The 24,375-nt window shown below is 38.7% G+C and overlaps 1 protein-coding gene across 20 annotated transcripts in view; it reads right to left on the reverse strand.

Annotated features, from left to right (window-relative positions):
• Positions 1-24,375, reverse strand: part of GPHN (gephyrin) — a 291,218-nt gene that overhangs the window by 179,331 nt on the left and 87,512 nt on the right. For 19 of the 20 annotated variants that reach the window (XM_068684230.1, XM_068684237.1, XM_068684240.1 and 16 more), the window contains one exon: positions 19,901-19,979. In XM_068684230.1, coding sequence (XP_068540331.1) covers positions 19,901-19,979 — 79 coding nt within the window. Of the gene's footprint in view, positions 1-19,846; positions 19,980-24,375 lie in introns of those variants that run through there. The other variant, XM_068684238.1, reaches the window with a different exon arrangement.

Genomic DNA, 24,375 nt, shown 5'->3' on the forward strand with positions numbered 1-24,375 from the left:
AACATGGCATTTATATATCTGTAAAATAAGTAACTTTCTTCAAGTGTAGTCATTTATATTCCACGACAGCAAGCCATGGTCAACTTGTGTAAAGATAGCAGAAGTGACAGAAGGGTATCTCTTCCAAAGCAGAAATGTAGTCTGGAAGTCTCTGTCACGTAACAGAGTCTTCACAAATCACAACTCCACACAGGTTTTCAAAATTTTTTAAAAGGAACAGAGACATCCCAGCTTCCGGCACGCTCATACTGGTGTCATCTTCCAGCTAACAATCAATTTCATACATACTAGAGCAGTCTTGAAAGAAACTCATCCAGCAGTTGGCAAATACCTACTGATACTGATACTACTGGCAAATACCACAGATAGCTTAGATGTATTTCTAGGCACCTGAAATACCACGTTAACTGGTATTGTAGAGTCACATCAGAAAACATTAAGCAATGTAGATTTTGCTTCCACTGTACCCCTAGAACAACCATAGGACTATACGCCTGACTACCAGTCGCCAATGACTAACACCACCAACACTAACATACCAGTACTTAGCACGGCACTTACAGAGCCACAATGCAGAAGGGAATTCAAAGACGGTTAGGAAAACTCTACCTGTAAAAAGGTACTAACAGCAGCAGAGCATATGCATGCCCCTCACAGAACTAAAAAATACATGAATATCCTAAAAAATACATGAATTTGCATACAGAGATACCTGGGCTTTATGACTAGAATCCATTCAGATCACTGTAAGAAACTGTAATTTTCTTCCTACATCCAAGTTTTTTCCAAGGTTTTACCAATCTACAGAAACTCTCAGATGAAATTCTTATTCATCTAAAGTATTTGCAAAGAAAAGACATGAAGGAAACATCAATGTGATTACAGGTCAGATGACTTCTCATAATTAATTGTTTACACAAAGTCAATAGTTTAGATATTTAAAGATTATTATGCATCAAAAAAAAAACCACAACAACATCAAATATATTCATATATAATTTATTATTAAGCTATAATTTATAATTATCTGGTATTTACATATGTACAGTTTTAATTAATCTATAAATTCTTTTTAATATGTATTCTTTCATACTTATAGTTTATTTATGTGGAGTAGCAATTAAGTTCTAAAACACATACCAAAAAATAATAGTAATTGCTGGAACAGCCAATACAACTAAAACCAAAATTTTGGTTCTACTGAAGGAAATGAAGAAAATTCCCATCTGACTTCTAAGAAAATAAACAAACAGAACTTATGTCAAATTCAACTTACAACCTATCAGTAACTTAAAGTTCCTGCAGATTTTATTTAACTCCATACACTTCACACATGCACTCCATACACTTCACACAACTATTGGTTCAGTTGTGACCTGAACAATATTAATTCTTCCTTCAAACAATGTAAGTGAGAAGAAATAAATAATGAAGAAAAAAAAAAAGCATGTGACAATGTTCTTCGCATGTAACAGTTCAAAGATATCAGTAGCCATAAATCCAGCAATACTTTATACTTGGTTGCAGGCTTATCTTTAATTATGGCCATTTTTAGATACATCTGAAAAAAAAAGAAAGTGCTTTTCTTACATGTAATTTATGTATTTAAAGAAAAAGCGAGAATAGTGCACATATTTTTAAATTCAAACTAGACCTTCAGAATGAATCTGAAAATACGTGGCCCTCAAACAAATCAATGAGATTACCAATGCAAATTTTCTTACTGTTGTGCTATTACTATAGTTTGTATCTGTTTAAGGTATACTAGGTTATTGTCTGCATTGAAGCTTACAGTTTTGTTTTGTTTTGTTTTTTTCCCAGAGGAAAAAGCAAAACAAACCAGGACAAAATAACTTCACTTGAAGCCAGAATATGTGTAATTATGTGTAACACTGGTTTGGAAATTTCTGTTTAGCTTCAAGTTCTGGAGAAACAGTTCTGTTTTAACTTAAAAAATAATTCTGAACTATGAAAAATAGTTATGAACACATGGCCATACTCTCCTCTCATTCATGAGCATGACTCTGACACCTGCAATCAATGCCCAGTTTTAAATCACGGAGTAAATCAGGCTGGAAGGGACTCTGGAGATCGCATAGCCCATCCCCTTGCTCAAGGAAGCTTCAGTGAGGTCAAACTACTCAGGGACTTGCCCACTCCTGTCTTGAACATCAAGGATAGAGATTTCACAACCTCTCTGGGTTTACAGCTACAGTGTTTGACAGTGTTTGGTTAAAAAGAAAAAGCAACATTCCTTGTATTTAGTCAGTTTCCCATGTTCCAACTTGTGCCCATTGACTAGCACCCCATTACCTAAGCATCTCTGAGAAGAGTCTGTCTCCATCTTCTCTGAGTCCTCAATTAGGCAGTTACAGGCAGGGAAAAAGACTTTACCTGAGCCTTCTCTTCTTCACGCTGGACAAACCCAGTTACCTGGACCTGCTAGCTACACTCTCACTAACACATCCAGGGTGCTGGTGGCTGCCTTACTGCTATGCATAACACCACCGACTCATGTTCAGCTTGTCCATGAGGACTCCCAGCTTCTTTTCTGTAGAGCTCCCTTCCTGGTTGGGTGGCCTGTACTCTATTTTTGCTTAGAGTTATTCAATCCCAGCCACAAGACTGTTCCTGTCAGCCCACTTCTCCATCCTGCCCAGGTCATTCTGAATAGCAGCCTTGCTCTCCAACGTGTTGACCACTCCATCAGGGTGTCTTTCGCAAAGCTGGTGAGAGTGGCATCTGTTCCATCATCCAGGTCACTAAAGAATGTATTAAACAGTACTGATGCCAGGACTGACCCCTGAGAGATGCCACTAATTACTGACTGCCAGCAGGACTCTGCTCAACCGATCACAACAATAAGCCTGGCAGCCCACTGGGTTTTTTAATCCCCTTATCCTTCTCAACAAACCTAGGAGGAACCTAGTCCATAAACATACTTCAAACTAATTTATTTCAAGTTCCTCCTTTATCGTATTTTTCCTGCCACAATGCCCATTGAAAATATCTGTCAATAATTAAGCTTCCAGCAAACCAAGAACATTGTTTACTATGCTACCGTTATTCTACTGCTGTTTTCTCATGATCTCCTGCTTACTTAGTCTACCTCTGTTTTCTTTTGTCTGACATTGTAAATTTTTGGTTTCAGCACTGTTCCTGTGCTCTGTAATTACACGGAGCCTATTACAGCCACATTCTAATTTACAATTAGGGCACTGAGGTACTGTAACAATAAAAATCATATGAAGTAATAGTATCTATGACTCAGTATCTGAGACTCCTGGATGGTAACTGGAACAAAAGCAAAACATAGCAAGCGGCCATGAAAACGAATATATTAAAGAAGTATATTATCCTTTTGAACCTCAACTTTTAGGATGGGCTTTTAGGATGGATTGCCAAAGAATACTGATCATTTAGAAGGATAAATGATAGCAAATGTTAGGCAAATTTATTACAAGAATACCTATATTTTCTTATTTCCTGTATATATTTCTTATAAACATAGGAAGTACAAAGACCGCAACACTGCAAGTGACGAGACTGAGATTACGCGTATTAGAGGAGCAACAGAACGCTCACTCTGTCGGGGCTCCAAAGGGAACAGCATATATTCAGGACAGAAAATGGAATATTCACTGCATAGCCTCCTGACTGAAGCACGATCTTCTGTTGATCCTGTACTCCATATAACCCTTTTTAGGAAACTAAAATATTCTTAAAAGATTCTACCTTAAATACATCATAAGAGAGGACAGAAATACATCACAAGAGAAGACAAAAGTTCAGGAGAATGTCAAGTCTTACACGGGAAATTTTAAAAAGCAGAAGAATTATTCCAATAGTATATCAGAAATGTATCAAAATAAATTTAAGTATAATAGATTTATTTTTATTTTACATAACAATAACACAACTCTTCATGTATCAGAAGAAACAAGATGAAAGAGAAGATCAATTTATTTTCTTTAATCAGAAAACAAAGTCAGAAATCACACTGACAAGGCCACTGCAACACTGAAAGGATTCCTCTGTCCTTACTCTAATACTATTATTGTAGTTTTTTTCTTAATAACTGTAAGATTTCAGAGAAAATTTAAACCTTGATATATATATATAAAATGCTATCATGACTACAAATCTGAAAAAAAAATGATGGTTCTGAGGCACAGAGATAGCAAATGACGACAGAATTACTGGGAAGTCATGGCAGGAGGGATATAAATAAAGAGGGATGCAGAAGAAAACAAAATAATAAGGAAGTCTGGGAGAAAAAATAAGTAGTCTGGGAAAAAAAGATTTCCAAAACAAGAAGTTGAAATAGTGGATTGGGTTTACATGGCAAGGCTTTAGTAGTGGGGAGCTGGCAGGGTGGCCTCTGCAAGCAAAGCCCAGCAGTTGCCCCATGCCACATTGGAGCCAGCTCTAGCTGCTCCAAAAGGGACCCGCCGCTGGCCACAGCTGAGCCAGGTATGGGAGTGATGCTGGTTGGGCCTCTGGGAGAGCAGATTGAAGAAAGAGAAAAAACTGCTGTTAACTGCAGCTGGAGGAGTGAGAAAATGTGAGAGGAACAGCCCTGCAGAACCCAAGGTCAGTGCAGCAGAAGGTGCTGCAGGCAGGCAGCAGCAGTTCCCCTGCAGCCTGTGGAGAGGCCCCTGGTGGAGCAGGCTGTCCCCCTGCAGCCCATGGGTCCCACATGGAGAAGATCTCCACGCTGCAGCCCCCCCACGGGTGAAGGAGCCCCCGGTGGAGCAGGTGGATCTGGCCTGGAGGAGGCTGCGGCCCACGGAGAGCCCCTGCAGGAGCAGGCCCCGGGCCGGAGCTGCAGCCTGTGGAGCAGTTTGCTCCTGGAAAATGGATCCCATGGAGCCGTGTGGGAGCAGTTCCTGAAGAGCTGCTGCCTGTGGGCAGCCCCGGCAGGATCAGGTGGGGAAGGACGCCATCCCATGGGAGGGACCCTGCATGGAGCAGGGGCAGAGAGGGACCATGAAGGAGTGGTGGAGATGAAGCGTTAGGGGCTGACCGCAGCCCCCATTGCCCGTTCCGCTGCACCGCTCGGGGGAAGGAGGTAGAAGAGGGAGGGGAGAGGTGTTTTTAGTTTGCTTTTAGTTCTCACTGCTCTAGTCTGTTAGTAATACACAATAAATTACATTAATCTTCCTACGCTGAGTCTATTTTGCCTGTGATGGCAATTGGCGAGTGACCTTCCTGTCCTTAGCTCAGGCCTTGAACCTCTTCCATTGTATTTTCTCCCTCTGTCTTTGAAGAGAGGTAGTGGGAGAGCAGTGTTCAGCTGCCCGTCAGGGTGAAACCACACCAGACAGAGAAGACATTGTAGTGGCGGGGAGCACAAGCTAGAGGACCTGAGTGATGAGCAGAAGGAAGAAAACTACACGGAAAAAAGAATACAATCCCGTTGGCTGCAGCATTCCCTGGAGAATAAGAAATCTGATTCCAGCTCACAGCAGAATTTTTGAATTTTAGGTAATAAGGATATATATATGTGTGTGTGCGTGTGCTTTTATTGTCTATGTTTCTGGTTAAAGATTGCTTTTATCTTGGATTTGTATTTGTGATCAAAGGGCTTTCATGTATATGGGTACCATTAAGCCAAGAAATGAAAGAATAAGGCTTATCCTGAGAAGAAGGCTCAATATATATCCACCAAATCAAACAAAACTAAACTAATCAGACCGTTGCTTCCAATGAAAACCTAAAGGACAGATCTAGGGAGTCAGTAGACTAACAAATGCACAGAAGACTCCAGATTCTTATAAGATTCACCCCTCATCCCATGTAGAATAGAACGGGTAGATTTTTACTAGGTTATTTTAAAATAAGCTGTACTGTCAGCTATATCTGCATCTAAACAGTATCAGGACAAATAGCGGTGCTATTCCTCCACAACAGCAGTCATTGCTTTAGCTCAGATTTCCTCCAGCCATATCACCTGACTTTAAATGCTCACTGATGCATAGTAATACCGCGGATAAGTGTCAAGACGTGTTTCATAGCTGCAGAGCCTCCATACCTTAAGCTGCTAAGAATGCACGCTTCTCCAAGTTCAGCAGTGTTCTTCAGAGGGGAGAAACACAATTACCAGTACACATTTAGTTATCTTCATAAATCCAACAATAATTACAGTAAATGTTTTTTTTAAAAAAACATGACTTTTCGTGCTATGAAGCTTAGATTACAGGTGCGTTACCAAGAAGAACAGAATATCTTCTTTCATCTTAATTAAGGAAAATTAAATATTCAGTAGAAGTATCCTCTAACAAACCTACTTGTACCAAATTCAAAATAATTAGTCGTGAATAAATACAATGTGACAACTCTTTATAAATGAAAGAAAGTCAAAGCTGATTACCTGATACCTAAAAATGTTTATTCCATGGTTACCTTTCTGTTGTGTCCCTTAACTCACATTTCAGCTTTACCAGGGAGCACAATGACTCTAATTCTGCCCAACACACCACTAAAGCTGTACAGGCTGCAGGTGGATTTTAAATTTTCAAGTTGAGTTTACGCTGACAGCAAATAAGTTATATTCAATTTTGATTTGTAAAATGAACTGTGTTTGGAAATAAAAAGATGAAGAAACAATGACTCAGTGGGAATAATACACAGATACTGTTGGTAATAGAACAGTATGATCTTGCAGCTATTAATTATTCTGTGAAAGATACGGCAGTGATACATGGTTGTTTGGAAGGTACTTATTTTTGCTTTAAACAATTTCTGGTTTTAAAATTTTTGCCTACGCACACATAAGCAATTTAAGATAAGCACTAACTGGGGATTTTTGCTGACACTCTTTACAGAATGGCCAAAGACTGAACAGGTTGTGAAAACCACAGTAGGCCAAACATACTGTACATGTCAAAGCTGACGCATACTGACAGGCTCCTCATTTTTTTCTGGCCCATATCTGTCTCACATGCAACAACCAAGAGGTCTGTTAACAGGCAAACATTATGCAACAGGCATGTGTTCTTTGCTGGAGAAGAAATGAAAGAAGAAATACAAGCAAAGCATCTGTTGATTCCTATTTCTGTGGTCTTATCTGCAGCTGACCTGCTCCAAAAATCATTTCACACTGCGAACTTCAAGATTTTCCCCATAGTACTTCCTGCAGCCAGGGAGTACCTACAGAATTTCCATCCCAGAAATAGTTATCTGCAACTCGCCATCTTCGTCTTCTACAAAGGGACACTTCTTACAATACTGGAGTTTTATTGACTCTTCCTGTCTCCCTTCTAAAGCCAGCTGAGAGCTCTATTATAGAAACACTTCAGGAAGCTTCCACAGTATTCGAAAGATCTGTTTTAGAGAGCAATGAAGTCTGTAACACAACTTTGCAATAGATAACTTTGAAGTTAAGCACAAAGCACTAGCAGCCTTCTCATTAAAATAAATTAAAATAATAATCTGAACTCTGAACAGCTACTAGCGACAGCCATCTGAATGATACATTCTAATGCAAGCTTGCTAATTATTTTTACTACGTTCATTACCTCTTTTGGTAGGATTCTCAGGGGTTTTATTAACAAATGAACTATTAAAAGTAGCAGATGAAGCAATAAAAAAAATCTTGGGTCTGTCTATCTGTTATTTTCAGACAGCTATAGCAGCATCCCACATCTGATCACAGCCAACTCTGTACCACAGCGAGGGTGGCACTGAGCCACAACTAATAAACCATGCTGAGAGGGAAAGCCGTGTTGGCTGGTGCTCAGCATAAGGACATCTATGTTACAAACAGACGGCTCACAGTACAGACAGCACCTGTATGCTTGCTTAGCATTATTTGGCAGAAAGGTATTAATATGACACTACATAATTTATATTAATTATACAATTTAAATAATACGTGTATAATACGCCACATGTTGTAACAGTGTAATCAGGAACAGTGTGCTAACTCTTCCACAAGAATGATTTAAATGAAGAGCTTTATATAAACACATTATCTGTTAAGGAAATTTGACTCATTTATACCAGTCTGAGTTCTTACAAAACTTGGTTAAGAACTACCTGGTAACTTAATGGTGAAAGATTTTCACCAGAATATGCAATTCAATTACAGTGAAAGCATTTGTGCATCGTAACATTTTTAACAAGGTTTCTCAGTGAAAGGTTTTAAGAACACACTGGGATGAAATCAAGTATTACATTTTCTTTTAGTTACACAGCCTAGTTTCATGTTCAACATTTCACTCATTTTTCTGGCCAAATACAAAATATTTATCCCTGAGTTTACGTACTTTTTCCTTCCTTATGGACCTAGGGCTCGCTTGGTATTTTTAGCCCTATTTGATCCCTTAAACACTTAAGTTATCCACTCAGTATTTCTCTTCATCACAAGCAGCACTAAACAAACACACACAGACATCACTATTAAATTTCTATACTAATAGCAGTTGTAAAACAAGATCTAATCTTATTTCTTGACTTACCTTTCTATTTGAAAGCTAATCTATAGTACTGGTCAGAGAAAGTGTTACTTTCTACTGCCTGAAAACACGAACTCTAGCTATGAATTGAGTGTTCAGAAAGGCTCTTGATTATTAGGTACTGGTCAACATGACTCACTTTTAACAATTTCTCCAAGACCAATCTCTGCCTCCTGTCCAGCACAAAACCTTTCAAGCTTTATCTTCCTTCTCTCAAGGCTGAGAAACATACAAAACAATACTGTTCTCCAGTGATTGGGAGATTTTTCTCCTGTAGCCTCATACTGGAGGAGGTGGCTTCTTTTCTCCCACTAGATTGTTACCAGAGCACCCTCAAAAGATAGAAAAGAGGCAGACCTGCTGCTGAGCTCAACAAAGCAACCTATCAGGCTAGGGACCAGTAACTTGAGCTGGTATTTTTGTCCATGTATTTTTAAAATGTAGCAGCACCAGAAGCAGATGTAAAATCTGAATAGTGCAATAAAACGGTTTTGTGATAGGTATCAGGTATATATGAGTGTGTTATTTGAACATTCAGTCCTCTTCCAGAGTAGCAGAATGTCAAAAGATTTTCCATGACAGTGTTTCCTCAAGCAGCCTTTGCGGAGATAGAAAGGACAGGTACCATGATGGAGTCCCTGTTTGCTGAAGGAAAGGCCACTACTTCTGGAAAACGTATACCAGCCTTCTGGTCATGAAATTTTCAGGGGGCTGCACTTTGCCATTACTCAATTCATCTGCATCTCAGGAAACACAAATTCCTTTGGGATACTGTAATTGTAGAAACTAATGGTGCCTACCTCTGTGTATATACTTACAGTCACAGCTCTTACCCAAATATATTGTTTCAAAATTTGCCCTTCATGGTATTTTTGAATAATATTTGCTCCATGATTGCTGAGCTGTTGTCGCTACTCCACTGATAATTCTAGTGGGTTTCTGAAACCCACTGGATAGGAGGGGTGTGGATGGGGCTCTAAGGGACATGGTTTAGTGATGCAACTCGGTAGGTCAGGTTGATGGTTGGACCTGATGATCTTTTCCAACCTAGATGATTCTGTAATTACAGTGACGATACGGTGAGACAATAGCTTGCTATTACAGTATCTAATAATCTGGGAAAGTAAGAACTGGTAGAATCTGCAGCTAATGCACTGCCTTGTGCAGAAGAACAAAACTTGTACAAAGAACCAACACTTTATATGCCCAGGTAACAATAAAAAATAATAGACTTGAGAAAGCTCTGCATACATGCCACTTCTACTAATGAAGAGGAACACAGAGAAAGAAAGAAAAAATGTGAAGAATAAACACCCCTCTGATAAATTAAAGAACTCTCAGCTAATAAGGGAGGGCAGTTCTCATTATTCTGTCTATCCACAGCTGAAGAAAATGAGGACTTGGACAGAAATAGTTCTAATTAATCTAAAGAATATTAAGAACTGATAAAACTAGTCCATTGGGGGAATTAAAGTAATTCCAATCTTCAGCTGAGATGCCACTGAAACAAATTTTAAGAGAAGACATTTAAGAGAGACTGTGTTACAGAAATAGAAAGAAAAAGGCATTTCCAAGTATTGCTAGCATTGCCACAGATTAGTTCTATCCCTTTACAAAACGTCAGTGTATTAAGCTATGCAGAAATATTCAAGCTGGAGTTAATGGAAAGCTTGGATACTGATAACCATGCAGCCATGGTGAGACTGAAGTCAAAAATTATGACAAAACCTTCCTAAGAAGCCTGATACTCATTCAGTCTATGGTAGCAATGTGTTGCTGAAATCACGTGCCTACTATCACTAGTTGTAAAATAGCTTCTGTGTATCTACATACGCTGCTCCACACACAAGGTTTGTTTCCTCATTTACACCATGAAAATAAGTGTACCAAGTCAAAGGTAATAAAACTTGTGACCGGCTCCTGTGCATGGTAAGCATTTCTAAGCTTCCCATAAAACATAATCAAACCCTTTTGTTTAGCACAAAGAATAAACCGGCTAAATAGATTAAAAGGCCTGAGAGTGCAAGGGCTGGCTGGAGTTTGAGGTGTGTGTAGGAGAAGGCAGCACAAGAGGAACTGCAAATGGTACCCTGAAGGGAGACAAAAGAAGAAAAGAAAAGAAAAACTCCTAAGCATGGAATTCACTCAGCTGTAACTGGGATTTCTGAGCAAGAATTTGAGTTGATTATGTCTCTTCCAAATAGGTTTAGAAGAACTTAGGAGTATTGGAGTATTTGTGTTTCATATACATATAATCAAAATGCTCTGCTAAACCATGCAGGCAGAAGCAGGCACACTTCACACTGTGACTAAGAAAGTAGCAAAAAGGGAAGAAGTTCTTAGGTTTGATTTCATAAATATACACTTCACAAAATTCTTACACAATGCAGAACTGAATGTTCTGTAGAACTGCAAAATATGTAAAATTTAAATAGGTTTGAAACCTCCACATCTTTAATAGTTCATCTACTACAAATGCTTATGTATAAGCAAAACAATGAAGTACACATGCATACTCCAACTATTGGGACATGAATTTTTATTATCTTTAATTATCTTACTTACCTTTTGGCCACAAATTCATTCCTTTAAGATGTAGTTGTGATGCTGCTAACTTTTGAAAAACAATGCGGAGCCTACTGTTAAAAATATGAATCAGTCTGTCAAGAGTCTTCCTTCATCCACCCACACTGCGAACGGCCCTTGAAAGCTATCTGCCTAAGGCTTGTGGCAGGCAGCATTCACTCCTGAGCCAGGAAGAGGTACACCAAAACATACAAACTGTGTTTCTTTGCATTTTTCTTGCTTTTTTGTTTTCAGAAGGAATTCAATGCTGAAAGATCCCGAGATAATGCCTTTTTTTTTTTTTTAAGCCAACTGTATCCAAATAATAGTCTCTAGATACTGCCCAATTAACTTAAAAAATAAAGGACAGTTTTAAGATTAATGAAAACATAAATACATCCTGGAATTTTTCTTAATGGTTTGTACTCTGGAACAGAAACTTGAAATATAATAGGATGACACTTCTGAAGCCTCTGATTTTGCCCTGAAAATCATGGAGGTTTAGATGAAAATAAAGTTCTAATGAAACTGCTAGGATTCGTTGAATTAAAATGTATTCAAATCTAATTTTCAGAGCACTGCAGGTGTGGTAGAGCATGCATAATACAGAGTTTCCTGAAGGATACGCACACAAAACCAGCACAGCCAGAGCTACAGGCATGGTACAGACACAGCAGCTGCTTGTGCTACTGCACTCTGCTTCACAGCCAGCAACAACGCAGCCATCTCAGAACCACTGTGCTAAAGATCTTTCCATCTCACTACCCTGTCCCTATAGCGAGTGTCTTTCCAGGCTCTCTTAGATAAACGTGGTGGTGTGGTGCTTTTTTTTTTGTTGTTTTGTTTTGTTTTGTTTTTTAATGTGAGCAGAAAAGAGAAGTTTCTGCTAAAAATAATCTTTACTTTTGAAGCACATTTGTATCTTTTCGCACATGGCTTGGAAAAATGGAACACAGTAGTGAAAAAGACCCAACCAATAAATAAAATATTTTTTAAAATAAAATAAAATCACAGGAACAAATGCAATATGGCTTGTTAAAATGGAGAAAATGAGACGTTCCAGTTTTGTGTTTTGGCATTTAATAGTCCTCCCATCATCAATTTTGTCATTGAACACTTGCTATTGAATGTTTCGACATATGGTACCAAGAGCATGGTATAGAGCATGCTAATCGTACAGAACGCTTGTGACGGCAAGAGCAACATACTAAATGAAGATGGAAGAAAGAGATCTCTCAATGTGAATTTTTTAAATAGGTAATGCAATCATGGTCAGTCAAACAATGCTCAAGAGCACCCTGAATTTTCTAATATAATCAACTATCTGAAAATGACAACAAAAATAAGTTTATTGGAAACAGTGTTTTTTCAACCAAAAACACAACTTTACAGATGAGACACATTCTCAAGTCCAAATTCAATAACAATAAATAAATAAATAAATAGAATATTCTATGAGAATGATTTTTTATTAAAATACAGTGAATGGGATGAAATTGGAGGTAAAAATAGAGATGCTGCAGCTAAAGAAAAGGCAAAAGGCTTAAAAAGAATTATTAAACTATAAAGGAAGCATTTAATGTTGTAGTATGAATGTGTTTCTTTGAAATAACTGTCTGCAGAAAATGAGCTGAGGTAGTTTTTGATTCCTTGATGTGTCAGTTTGAACATCAAGGCTATCACCATCCATAGAAAATACACTTATGCCCTGGTTATGCTTGCGTTGTTTGCATGGTAGCACAGATAAAGGGGAAAGGCACTAAGTGAAGAATCCATGGTAAAATTCAAATTATATTAAAGGACGGTAAGAAAAGTGTACAGGAAAACAACACAAGGATTACTGTGTGATAAATATACTTCTTCCTTCTTAAACCACCGTCTGTATAGGCTTCTGTTGTACAGTCCTAAAAATAGTGATTTTAAAGAGTCCCTAAGAACAAATGATGGCAGGACAACTCTAATTCAGAAAGTGATCTAGAATTTAAATAGGAGTAGTATTGCATAAAAGCATAAAAACATCTCTGAGCAGCAATTTTCTGTACCTCAATGACAGAATCATTTCTGAGATGTGGGGCAAAGACTTCCTTTACATCTGAAGCCGTGTTCTGTTACAGTCTTTCAGCAGCACCTGATTTGTTTCCCTGCTAACTTAATCTATAGTGCAGAAACGTACACAAATTTCATAGAAGCTTTCTCTAATGAAGACACTCCCTTCAAGTATTTATAGCTTTGGCAAAATGTATCCTGTCCTACAAAAACACTCCTGTCCAGGAGTCAGCTCACAATTGATTTTCAGAAGAAAAAGCATTTCAGAAGAGCATTTAGTCATTTTTAGTAGCGAGGTTAGAGGAGAGAATTTTTTTTTCCCTGTAATAAATTATTACAACTCCCGTGCCGGGAGTGTCTCCATTACTAGGAGTTCCAAATTTAACTTGAGCCGTGTCGGGGAAGCCTGCTCTACTTTCAAGGACAAGTCTTCGCTGACCTCATAGAAAAATGTTCCAAGTTCACATGTGCTCCATTGCTTAGGAAATTTACTATGCCTGCAATAAGAATACGAGAACTGCCACACCAGCTCATTCTAGAGGTCAACACAACTCAGCACCCTCTTTCTCATGTTGAGAAACAAATGCTTAGGGAATAAATACAACATGGAGCATAACCTGTCCTCTGGTACACACTTCCTGCCTGTTGCCATCTTCAGATCAGGAGCTATGCATGTGCATGATTAATAGCTACAGTAGGCACATCAATCGAATCCCTTTTTTATCTATCATTTCTACTCCAGGCTTCCACATGATGTTACCTCAATTATGAAATATTCAGTTCTGATCCACTTGAGTAAGTATGGACATTTAGTCATTTTAAACCTGCTGTCTGAAGTTCTTCCTGCCACAATTTTTGAACTATACAGTTGTGTTTTTTTTTTTGTTTTGTTTTGTTTTTTTTTTGCTATTCATTCTATGTACCTCCACCACGAGTTATTTCTTAGTTAAGGTGAACCATTCTAGTGTTTTTAATCTCTCTTTGTGTGGAAGCAGTACCAAATCTTCTGCATATGAAGAAGACAGTACATCTCCCTAACTGCTGCTGATCTGTTTGTTCCAACAAACTAACACTTATCCATTTATAACTTGGTTTCAGAACAAATCAGAGAAAAGAAACATTTCTTCAGACAGCCCCATTAAAGAGAAATCCATTTGATTAAAAACCTCCTCATTACACAAAAGATGACCGGTCACAGATCCCACAAGCACAGGAGTTCCCCAAACACATTTAGGGAGAGGCCCTAGGCTACAGCACTTCGGGCACAGCCAGCAGAGAAGGGATGAGCCCATGGCAGGGAGGCGACAACCCGCTCCTCGCAGCAACACCTCCCAGGCCAGTCTCAGCACCGGCGCTGCACAGCCTCTGCTTCCACAGCAACTTCTTCAGCTCCTTGATCAGCTCAGCAAATTCTGAATTGCAGGCTACTGCAGAGCGGTGCTGCAGTAAACAGAAGAAAATTCTTTTGCAGAATTTGGAAACCATATGAGGAAAGCAGACAAGTTTCTCCTGCATGTAGCTACTATTTGTAGATAAAACTGACTTAGACCTTTAAAGAGGTTAGAGAAGACTCCTTTGGGGCAAGCTGTAAAAAATAAGTAGTTGAAAGTTACTAAGTGCTTAAGAAAGGTAGGTATTTTTGTGACATTTGCTTTGCCACAGACTGCAAAGGTTTTGCTTCAGATGGATTAGGCATTGCTATAGGTTTATAAGCCATTAAGCCTAAAGAGCCGTAGAAAAAATGCATGCAACACAAGCAATTTTTGCTGCAAACTGGCAAGGACACTTGTATATTGAGAAAATTGTTTTCTTGAAGTGTAATAAAAAAGATCTGAAGAGTGGTTTTCTCTCAAATAATCAGTATGCCTAAACAGCGAGCCCCTTATGAAACATTGTAGGAAACACTTGGGGACTTGTTCATACAGTTGCGGGTAAAAATCATCAACTGCTAGACAGCTTTCTTCAAGTGAAGACACTGTCATATTTTACATCCACAGACTTAACACTGTATTTATCAGGTCTCCAACCCACAGTACAGCTTATGTCTTCAGTGAGATAAATGATCAGAGCTCTTCAAGAATTCCTTTCTTCATCTTCAGAGGACTGGTTCTCAGTCATTAAGATTGAGTGACAACTTCTAATACTCTCATAATTCGTTCCAAAAAGATGTATTTCATGTGAGGAGAAACTAGGTACAACAAGGCAGTGACAAAGACTTCTGTAAGACTTCTGTGTTCTCTCATGGACAAATGGAATTCAGTGTTCATCCAGGAGTTTCTGATGCAGACCTGTTAAACTCCTGGATTATTAACGTTTTGGTTGTCTTTCTAATACAGTTACATGGAGGGTGAATAACATTTGCTTCTCACAGCTTTTACAAAAGCAAAAAACCAAAAAGTTTCTGCACTACATAGGCATGAAAACAACTTCGGATCTCCTGTCTGAAGTTACCTATTTTTCCCTTTTTTGACTTATATCCCATCTTTTCATTAAAGTCAGCTAATCCGAAGGAGATCTGAAACACAGTTCAGATGCGATGTCAGTTTGCCTAGAAGGAACGAAATTATTCAGGATCTCTTAGATCTTGTTCATCTCAAAGAATCTCTTAAGGTGTTCCTAAAACAAATGCATATCACTGAATACGTGTGGCAGCAGTTACTGAAGCGCACAGGAAGTTTAAAAGCATCCTCCTTTTTGCACAGACAAGTATTTTATGAACTGTGTGTCTACGTATAGGCTACAGCTGAAAGGAGCATCTCATAAAGTGACCAAAAGAGCTATAGCTTGGCAAAGTCTACACCTGGATTTTCTGCTTGAAGTAGGTGGAGGTATAACCCTAACCCTCTAACGACCTGATGGTTCATGCCTCAGAGATGCATCTGAAGTAACTTACAGTTAGAAGAAATTTAGTAGTAAGGAACCTAGGAGGAATTTCAGGAGGCCATACTGAATGCTGTCTAGCCCATTTCTCTTCTCCATCCCCACTGCTCAGAAGGAGTGGAAGAAAGAGGGCAGCGTTCAGCCTGCTCCTAAGCAAGGAACAAAGTGAACTGCTCAACTTTCTGTCTTTACTTGAGCACCAGCTTGAGGAATTCTGCCTTGCTACAAAGCCTCAAGGATCTCCCCACAAGATCATGACTTTGCTAGCATCTTAGGCTGTTCCACTGTATTTTACCTCAACCCAACATAGTTTGAAGAACATCTGCTCCATCATGTAAGAACAAGCAGTCTACTTCCTCCAATTACGCTGCCTGTCTGCAGCTCTGCTGTTTAGGACCATTCATGGAAAGACACCTATCGTCTTCTCATGTAGGTAAAGCTCCCCTTCTGTAATACAAAATTTTAAATATCTTTTTGTGTTACTTGAATGGGAGAAAGGGCTGGAGTACATGCATCATCTAAGCCAAATCAGAGTGTTGAATGCTCATACCAATGTGAACTTACCTATACAGCAGTCATACTAAGTCCTACCTGTTTTTTGTTTGTATTAACTGTGCTGATTCTAAGCTACCAGAAAGCACTCCTTTTTAATAGAAGAAAGGAAGAAAATTGCCCTTCCTTCCTTCCTTCTCTACACATATATAACATCAGATATACAGAGACTGTGATCTGCACAGCTTTCCCTGACAGTTTCAGAAATAGATTCTAGTTTCTTTACCATCCTGACATTTAGAATTATTTTCTAACTATCCAATCTCATCTGCTACAAAGTGAACTAGTTCTTCCTCATCAGTCCCCCAAAAACAATCTCTAATAATTTGTATATTCTGTAGGCAATTTTTACTTTCTCTTTTCCAGTGTTGTTCTCTAAATGAAATACCATGTCACGCACCGCACTTCGTCTTCTCTTGTTGTTCTCCTACACACCTCCATATCTTAAAGTTTTGTTTCCTAAACTGGCTGTTGTATACAGCAACATCAGCTTATGCAATGAATAAAGAATAGCAGTGAACTCTCAAATGAGCTTTCCAGTTGAGCTTCTAATCAACTTTTTGTTGAAATTCAACTTTTCTGTAATTAACTACAAAATGAGATTTAAGTGTAACGTTGTTGCATGCTTCCTCCTCCCACAGTGACTCAGTAACTCCACATTTTATGTTTATTTGATAGGTTTGCTTTTTTTTTTTCTTAAGCAGCATTTCTATTTTCACTGACAGAGAGGCTCAGTCTCCTAATTTGGGCGGCAGAGCCTTTATTACCCACAATGACAGAATTGAAAGCAGATCAGGTTTACAAAGTCCAGACAGTTCTAGCTGGGAAATCAATTGGAGAAAAAAAACTGCCCTGATAATTAAGCACACTTGATATAAATCAGACACTAATCCAAAAACCCTACAATGCTATCAGTGCGGAGACTCATTTCAATGTAAAGCCACACTTCCAGCCCTGCAGAAAAAGAATCCACTTGACAGCTTTCTGCAATAACAGAAGAGAAATTCTGTCTGTGATAGAGCTAGAAGTGACAAACAAGGGAGATGCCAATACAGTTTGGAAAACTGTAACAAAGAGCTAAATCTCACAAGAGATGGACACTATTCAAAAATGTATTTTATATGATGTATCAAACCATCCTAATAGAAAAACACAAACTTTTTTTGATACTATGCTCTAGGCGTATTGTATTTCTACCCTGCCTGCGAGCCTATCTGCTCTTAATGTGAACTCCTGTTAAATGTATACGCTAATCAAGTATTTATATGCTAATGAACCTAGAAACTTTTGCACTCTCTTTGTTAAACTACTTTATTAGTGTCACACATTACAAATGTACTCCAAACCTTTCAAGTGACAGAGGCCTTCACAGAGAGAGCACCAGATTTTTTTTTATGTAAATCTGATGTTGGTATGAGATATATCAGATTACAAAGAAAAGAGGCAGTTGATCTACAGTCAGAGTGAATGAGCACCAAAGAAATCCTAAACTGTAGATATTAAACTGTCAAAGAGGATGAACTAAATGTTATTTTGTTATTTAACCACTGCAGGTGAAAATTTTAGCCAAATACTCTGAAGTCTTAAAATAAACTTTATTTTATTTCAGAAAAGGTTAAAACATCTCTTTGACTGACAGTCATTCTTCAGCCCCATATTGTCCTTTTGCATTTCTCATGCACCATGAAGGATTCAGAAACCATGGCACCTTAAAGTCAGATACAGAAGGCTGGGCTGAATAATACAGCCTTAAATGTTGGATTACTTCTTTGTATTTGAAGACTCATTCACACAATTACAACATCTTGCAAGAACTCTTAATAGGCACTCAGTACTAAAACTGCAAGAATGTCAATTTGGAAAGACAAAACCAAGTATATATAGTCCTATCATTAGGCAGAAAGAAGCCGACTTTTCTTGCATTATTTCCTGTCACACAATAGAAATGTCATAACAGTCCTTGATAACTAATGGAAGTTTTTGACTGTATCCAATCTTTCAAAGTCAGTGATAAAAAGGGGTACTTTGCAGTCACTTACACTTCTATGTCATAAGCAACAGAAATCCATTTATTTTATTTTAAAGATTATAATAATATATTGCAATCTTCATGTAAATTATGTTCAGGGCAGGAAACTGGAAGATTTCATCACTTTCTGTAAATGGCATGGAGAATCATTCTACACCAAATGCAACAAAAGTAACTTTCTGAAGGTAATCTCCACAGGTGCAAAACCAAAACTGTGTGCTGCATATAAGCTTACTTGCAGCTCAAAACAACACATACAATTATCAATGGGAAAATAAAACACCTCAAAGACAAATTCAGGTTAAAAATGAAGTCCTTCAATTTTGACACGTAAAATTTAGTAAATTCTATAAAAATTCTTCTTTCATTCATTCTGTGAATCTCAAGCAACAATTCTACTTGTCCCCTGTACCTCTCATTTTGGAAGCATAAATTATGATATATTAAATATACTACGTAAAAGTTTCCCAATAATGCATGTATGCACGCATTTATCTGTGTCAATGTGACAAAACATTCTGCATTCACTTCAATTACTAAAAATCACCTGTAAATGAAATAAGATGTCAAATATGCCTTCTTTTCTACTACTTCCCAAACACAGCTAAAAAACGTGCTCTGCTGACACAGGCTCCATCATGTACGGATTCACTGAGGAATGAATGCACTATTATTCCTGTTAAAAAGATGTGATTTTTTTTTCCTCTCCTTTCCTTCCCTCCACAACAGGTGGTACACTTGGGCACACTAGCAAGAACATTTTCAGCCAGTACTAAAATTAACTGAATAGAATAAACAAAAGTTTTCTAAAATTCAAATCTGGCTCAGAGCTCATGAGACTGAATTTTATTTTAGAGGAAGATACCACATAGATGAAGAGCACTAGTCTTGCAATGAGGTAAAAAAATAGATCATCCATACACTTGAATCAAAATAAGTAGTGGAAAAAGGAATGAGTATCAGCTGTATGTAATCAGGTACAAAGTAAAAAAAAAAAAAAAGTAACATTAAGATAACTGACAATAACAATTATCCAGTAATCTCCTAGTGGCTCCTACTTCAACAAAGAGGGGTGACAATGTACATATAGTTCTTCCACAGAAATACTTGGATATACAATCTCTTTCCTCTGGTGATTGCTCTTTATACCCTTTACTGTATGTGCTTACTGGATGTTAGCTCATGATCTGAAGTAGATAGAAAACATGGTTTTAATAATATGTGCCTGTATTAAAGCCGAACAACTTGGCAAACATGTTATCACCAAAGCAGTAAGTGTACATCATACTACTGATATAATTACAAAACTACTCACAATGATATCATGAAGAAGCTTTTCTTTGCTTAGCAATAAGAGCCAGATACTCACAAAGAAGGGTCTTGGACCAGATCTTTAAGGTTTATCCCACTACGATCCTCGGCAAGGTTCCTGAAGCAACTGTCACTCACTAAAAAAAATAGAAATAAAATTAAAACAAAACAAAACAAAACAGAGAAACAAAAGAGGTGGAAATTTAAGAATGAAATGTGGTTCTGTTGATTAACTAATGATCTTTTTGGGTGTTGTGTGTAATTTGACACTCACATAGGAAGTCTGATTTTCAGCAACATTTCACCTAATTTTAAGGTAAGTCAACTGAATGGGAAGTGATAAACAATATATCACAGATTACATAAAAATAAGCAGCTTCAACCTAGAATCCTTAATACTTTTACATCTGCATGTACAGGAAGTCTCCAAAGCAACCCTGGATGCACAATATATGCAGATAGTGACACATGTAACAGGAGAATCCTTAATCATGCATGGTTCTGCATTCTTTAGCTAATCAGAAACAGTGAGTTGCTATGTGTTTAACATTGTAGATTACAATTGTTCATGAGTTAGATGTTTAATATAAGCAATTGCCAAAACAAACAGTTAAGAGCAAAAAACTATCCAAATGGCTTATAATCAACTTACAAAGTTCATATGAAGCAGCCTTATTTACTGCAACAATTAAGGAAACTGCAACACAGTACATTTCACAAAGTCTAAAAGAATATTAGTGTGTTTTTGTTTTCTTCACTACATAAAAAAAATGATACAATTCACCCCTGAAACTCCAAATCCTTTCTCTTTGCTAACTGTATTAGCACAGGTACTCCGTTCACACATGAGCTCATTTCTCTCATTGTGACAGTCAATTTGAGAGGTTGAAAGAAAGTGCTGGTACAAATGCTCTAATAAATCAGTCTCAGTTCAAAGGAGTTATATTTATTTCTGACTACTTCGAACTTTCTGATGAACACAGAGGTTGTGATACGGCAAAATCAGTGTAAAGATGAATTTTCTGTAATTAGCAAAGTAATCTGACAGACCAAGGGAAGCTTGTGAAGAAATGCACTACTGCTCGCTTTCCGATACTCAACACAGCCTCTCTTACAGTTGACGAAAGGGAATGCATTTCAAATCATCTGCAAAAAGCACGTGCTCCTACTTCTCTCTAATTGTGATACTCTCTCCAATTTACATCTATGAGTATTCATGTGCATCATCAACACCGAAAAAATGCACGTTGTTCCCAAAATATGCTCTTTATTTGCACAGAGTACGATGCACACCGTGACAGCCCCACCAACTCACTACAAAACCATAAGTGCTTGTACCGGCCAGCCCTCAGCTTGCACCCTCACTGCCCATGCGCCTCAGGAGCCTGAAGTCTGCCGGCCTGTTGGAGGACAGGGCTCCTCAAGAAAGGGCTGGGGTGGGGGGGTCCTCTCACACAGCCTGACAGCTAACAGTACATGACAGTAATAACAGACATACTTGTAAAATGTTGGTAACATTCAAGTTTACCTGCTTGGCACCTCAACGCTCTAACAGCCAGGGAGCCTAACAAGGCCGCCAGGACACCCCCCCAAGGCGGCTGAGGAGGCGCTGAGGTAATCACCTCTCAGCCTCGGGCTTACAGCTCGTGCCAACAAAGTTCAGGACTCCTGGCTTCTTCCTCCAGAGACAACTTACGATCACTACACTGAACTGAAATTTAACTGTAGTGCTAGCAGGAGCTACTTACCTTGCCAGGGAAGCTCCCCATGAACATCCTGGGCTTTCAGAAATGTTTCATTTCCAGGCCCACTACTTCATGGAACCCAAGAGTCTTGAATATAAAATCTCAAACTGCTGAGCTAAAGGAGCAAGTCAGGGAGCAGCAGACTCGCAAACAACCCACACTCTAGATTTTATGGAATAAAAAAAGCCACAGCTAGGGGGATTAGTCTGTATTTGTCTCTTGTCAAGTTCAGCAACGAGACAGGAAGCAAAACGCCCTGCCTACTGACTGGTCCTAAATCTGACACTAGTGGGGTACTGACATGTCTCCTATGCCAACACCACGCAGCGTGAACAGCAACAACAGTTGATCATGTTTTGGTCATTACTGACAGATCAAAAACATTTCTAACACATTAAATAAAAGGCCAACAGCATCCTGGCTTGTATCAGAAGCAGTGTGGCCAGCAGGGCTAGGGAAGTGATTGTCCCCCTGTACTCGGCTCTGGTGAGGCCGCACCTCGAGTGCTGTGTTCAGTTTCGGGCCCCTCGCTACTAGAAGGACATGGAGGTGCTGGAGCGAGTCCAGAAAAGGGCAACAAAGCTGGTGAGGGGCCTGGAGAGCAAGTCTTAGGAGGAGCGGCTGAGGGAGCTGGGTTGTTTAACCTGGAGAGGAGGAGGCTCAGGGGCGACCTTACCACTCTCGGTACATTAAAGGAGACTGTAGCGAGGTGGGGGTTGGTTTATTCTCCCACATGCCCGGTGACAGGATGAGGAGGAACGGGCTAAAGTCGCACCAAGGGAGTTTTAGGTTGGATATAAGGAAAAACTTCTTTACTGAAAGGGTTGTGAGACACTGGAATGGGCTGCCCAGGGAAGTGGTGGAGTCACCATCCCTGGAGGGTCTTTCTTTAAAAGACATTCAGATTTAGAGCTTAGTGATACAGTTTAGTGGAGGACTGGTTAGTGTTAGGTCAGAGGTTGGATGAGGTGATCTTGGAGGTCTCTTCCACCCTAAATGATTCTGTGATTCTGTGAAATATTTGATCTAAACGTGGTGCATTTTTCTGCCGTCTCCTCCAAATCTCCCTATTGGAAGTAATCACAACTACAACAGAAGATGCTATCACAATTATTCTAAAACTTTTCTTAAAAAGGAAAATAAAGAATAACAATATAAAAGTATTTCATCAGTAAAACTGTCTGTTACTTGTCTGCATATAATTCAAGCAGTTCATAAAACAAGATGTGTTTGAAATAAATGTTTAAAATGAAGGCCCAGATTTGCCAGAAGTTTTGTCATATTTGTCTAAACTCAACCCTAATATTGTAATGCCATTTTTATGAATGAAGTTGAAAACCTCAAAGCCTTCCTCTAGTTAGCAAAACTAAGCATTACCAGCATTTGCTAAAAAGACTAGCTCAAGTCAAATATCTGGACACTGAAAACAGCCTCAGCTCTATCTCTTCATTTTGTAGTAGTCAAAACATTGAGAAGCTGCAAATTTGCAAGCAAGCCTCTTTTTAGCCTAGTGTTGTAGCCAGAATCAGAAAACACTGATACCTCAGATAAATATTAAAAATACCAAACCTACTTTTAAGAATCAAGAAGTTCCAACAGTGTGGTTAATATTTATCAATAAAAAAATAAAAAAAGCCAAAAAAAAACCAAACACATTGGAGTATAATTGCCAGCTAAATCACTAGAATTGGTAGCAATGGGAGAGTTTCCAGTGAAAGGAAATAATTCAGTGGAACGACGTTGGACTAACAGCTCTCACAGGAACACTTCAGAGTACTTCACTGACCTGCGTACAAGCACAGTCACACTCCCTCACATCCTTGCAAACTCTAGCACAGGGAAAAAAACAAGTTTTCACAGTAAACAAAGGATTGAAACAATAAAACAGAACTCTTAAAGTATTTCTCACTGCCTGGGAAACTGTAAATCAACAATGGATCTTTTTTAAAAGGGGGTATACTCTGAAATTCTGAATTGAAATGCAAGCCTTTTATTTTGAACAGGACTTTAAGTGAAACTGTGTTTGATGGTATGGCAGAAAGGTCAGAATGATCTGGCATGATCAATGGCACTTTCAGGTCTAGGAGAAGAAAAGGCAGAAGGAAACTGCATCACTGCCACAAATTGTACGACACACACAAAGAACATACCCAGCTTCTTGTGTTTAAATTGTGCAATCAGAGAGACTTCAGTAGGAGACTTGTATGAACGCACGCACAGCCCATCACAGGATTTTACTGCCTTCTTCCAAAGTTTAATGTGTGGTGGGTTTTTAAAACCCCAGAAGGGTAAGTTGTTATTTTAAACAGTGTTGAGTACACATTTTATGTAGAGATACGGAATTGCTAGCTGTTCGTCTCTGAACACATACACACATGCTACGTGGCTTAGCTTCTGATCTGTATTACAGCCCCCCCACATACCTTCTTACAGACAAGGAGAAATGAGAATTAAAAAAGCTCCCTAAAATGCACAGAGCACATACAATGCATATTAGAGGCATCGACTGATTTGTCTCCTATCATGGAAAAATATGGTCTGAAAAACATCACACTAAGGAGAGGTCAGTAAACTTCCATGCAACAATTTGACTTCAAAGTGACTTGTTAAAGGTACCAAAAGGAATGAAGAGGTTTTAGCAATAGCTCCAATTCTCCCAACTTTCCTCCTAAATTCACCTCCTAGTTTCCATTGCTGAGGCTCAGTTTCTGACCACAGTCCAGCCTTATGCCTAGGAGTAATGCAAATGAGAAGCCAGTACGGGAATTTAGTTCTCACCTGGTAATTA

The sequence above is a fragment of the Anas acuta genome, chromosome 5, assembly GCF_963932015.1.
Source record: "Anas acuta chromosome 5, bAnaAcu1.1, whole genome shotgun sequence".
Lineage (NCBI taxonomy): Eukaryota > Metazoa > Chordata > Aves > Anseriformes > Anatidae > Anas > Anas acuta.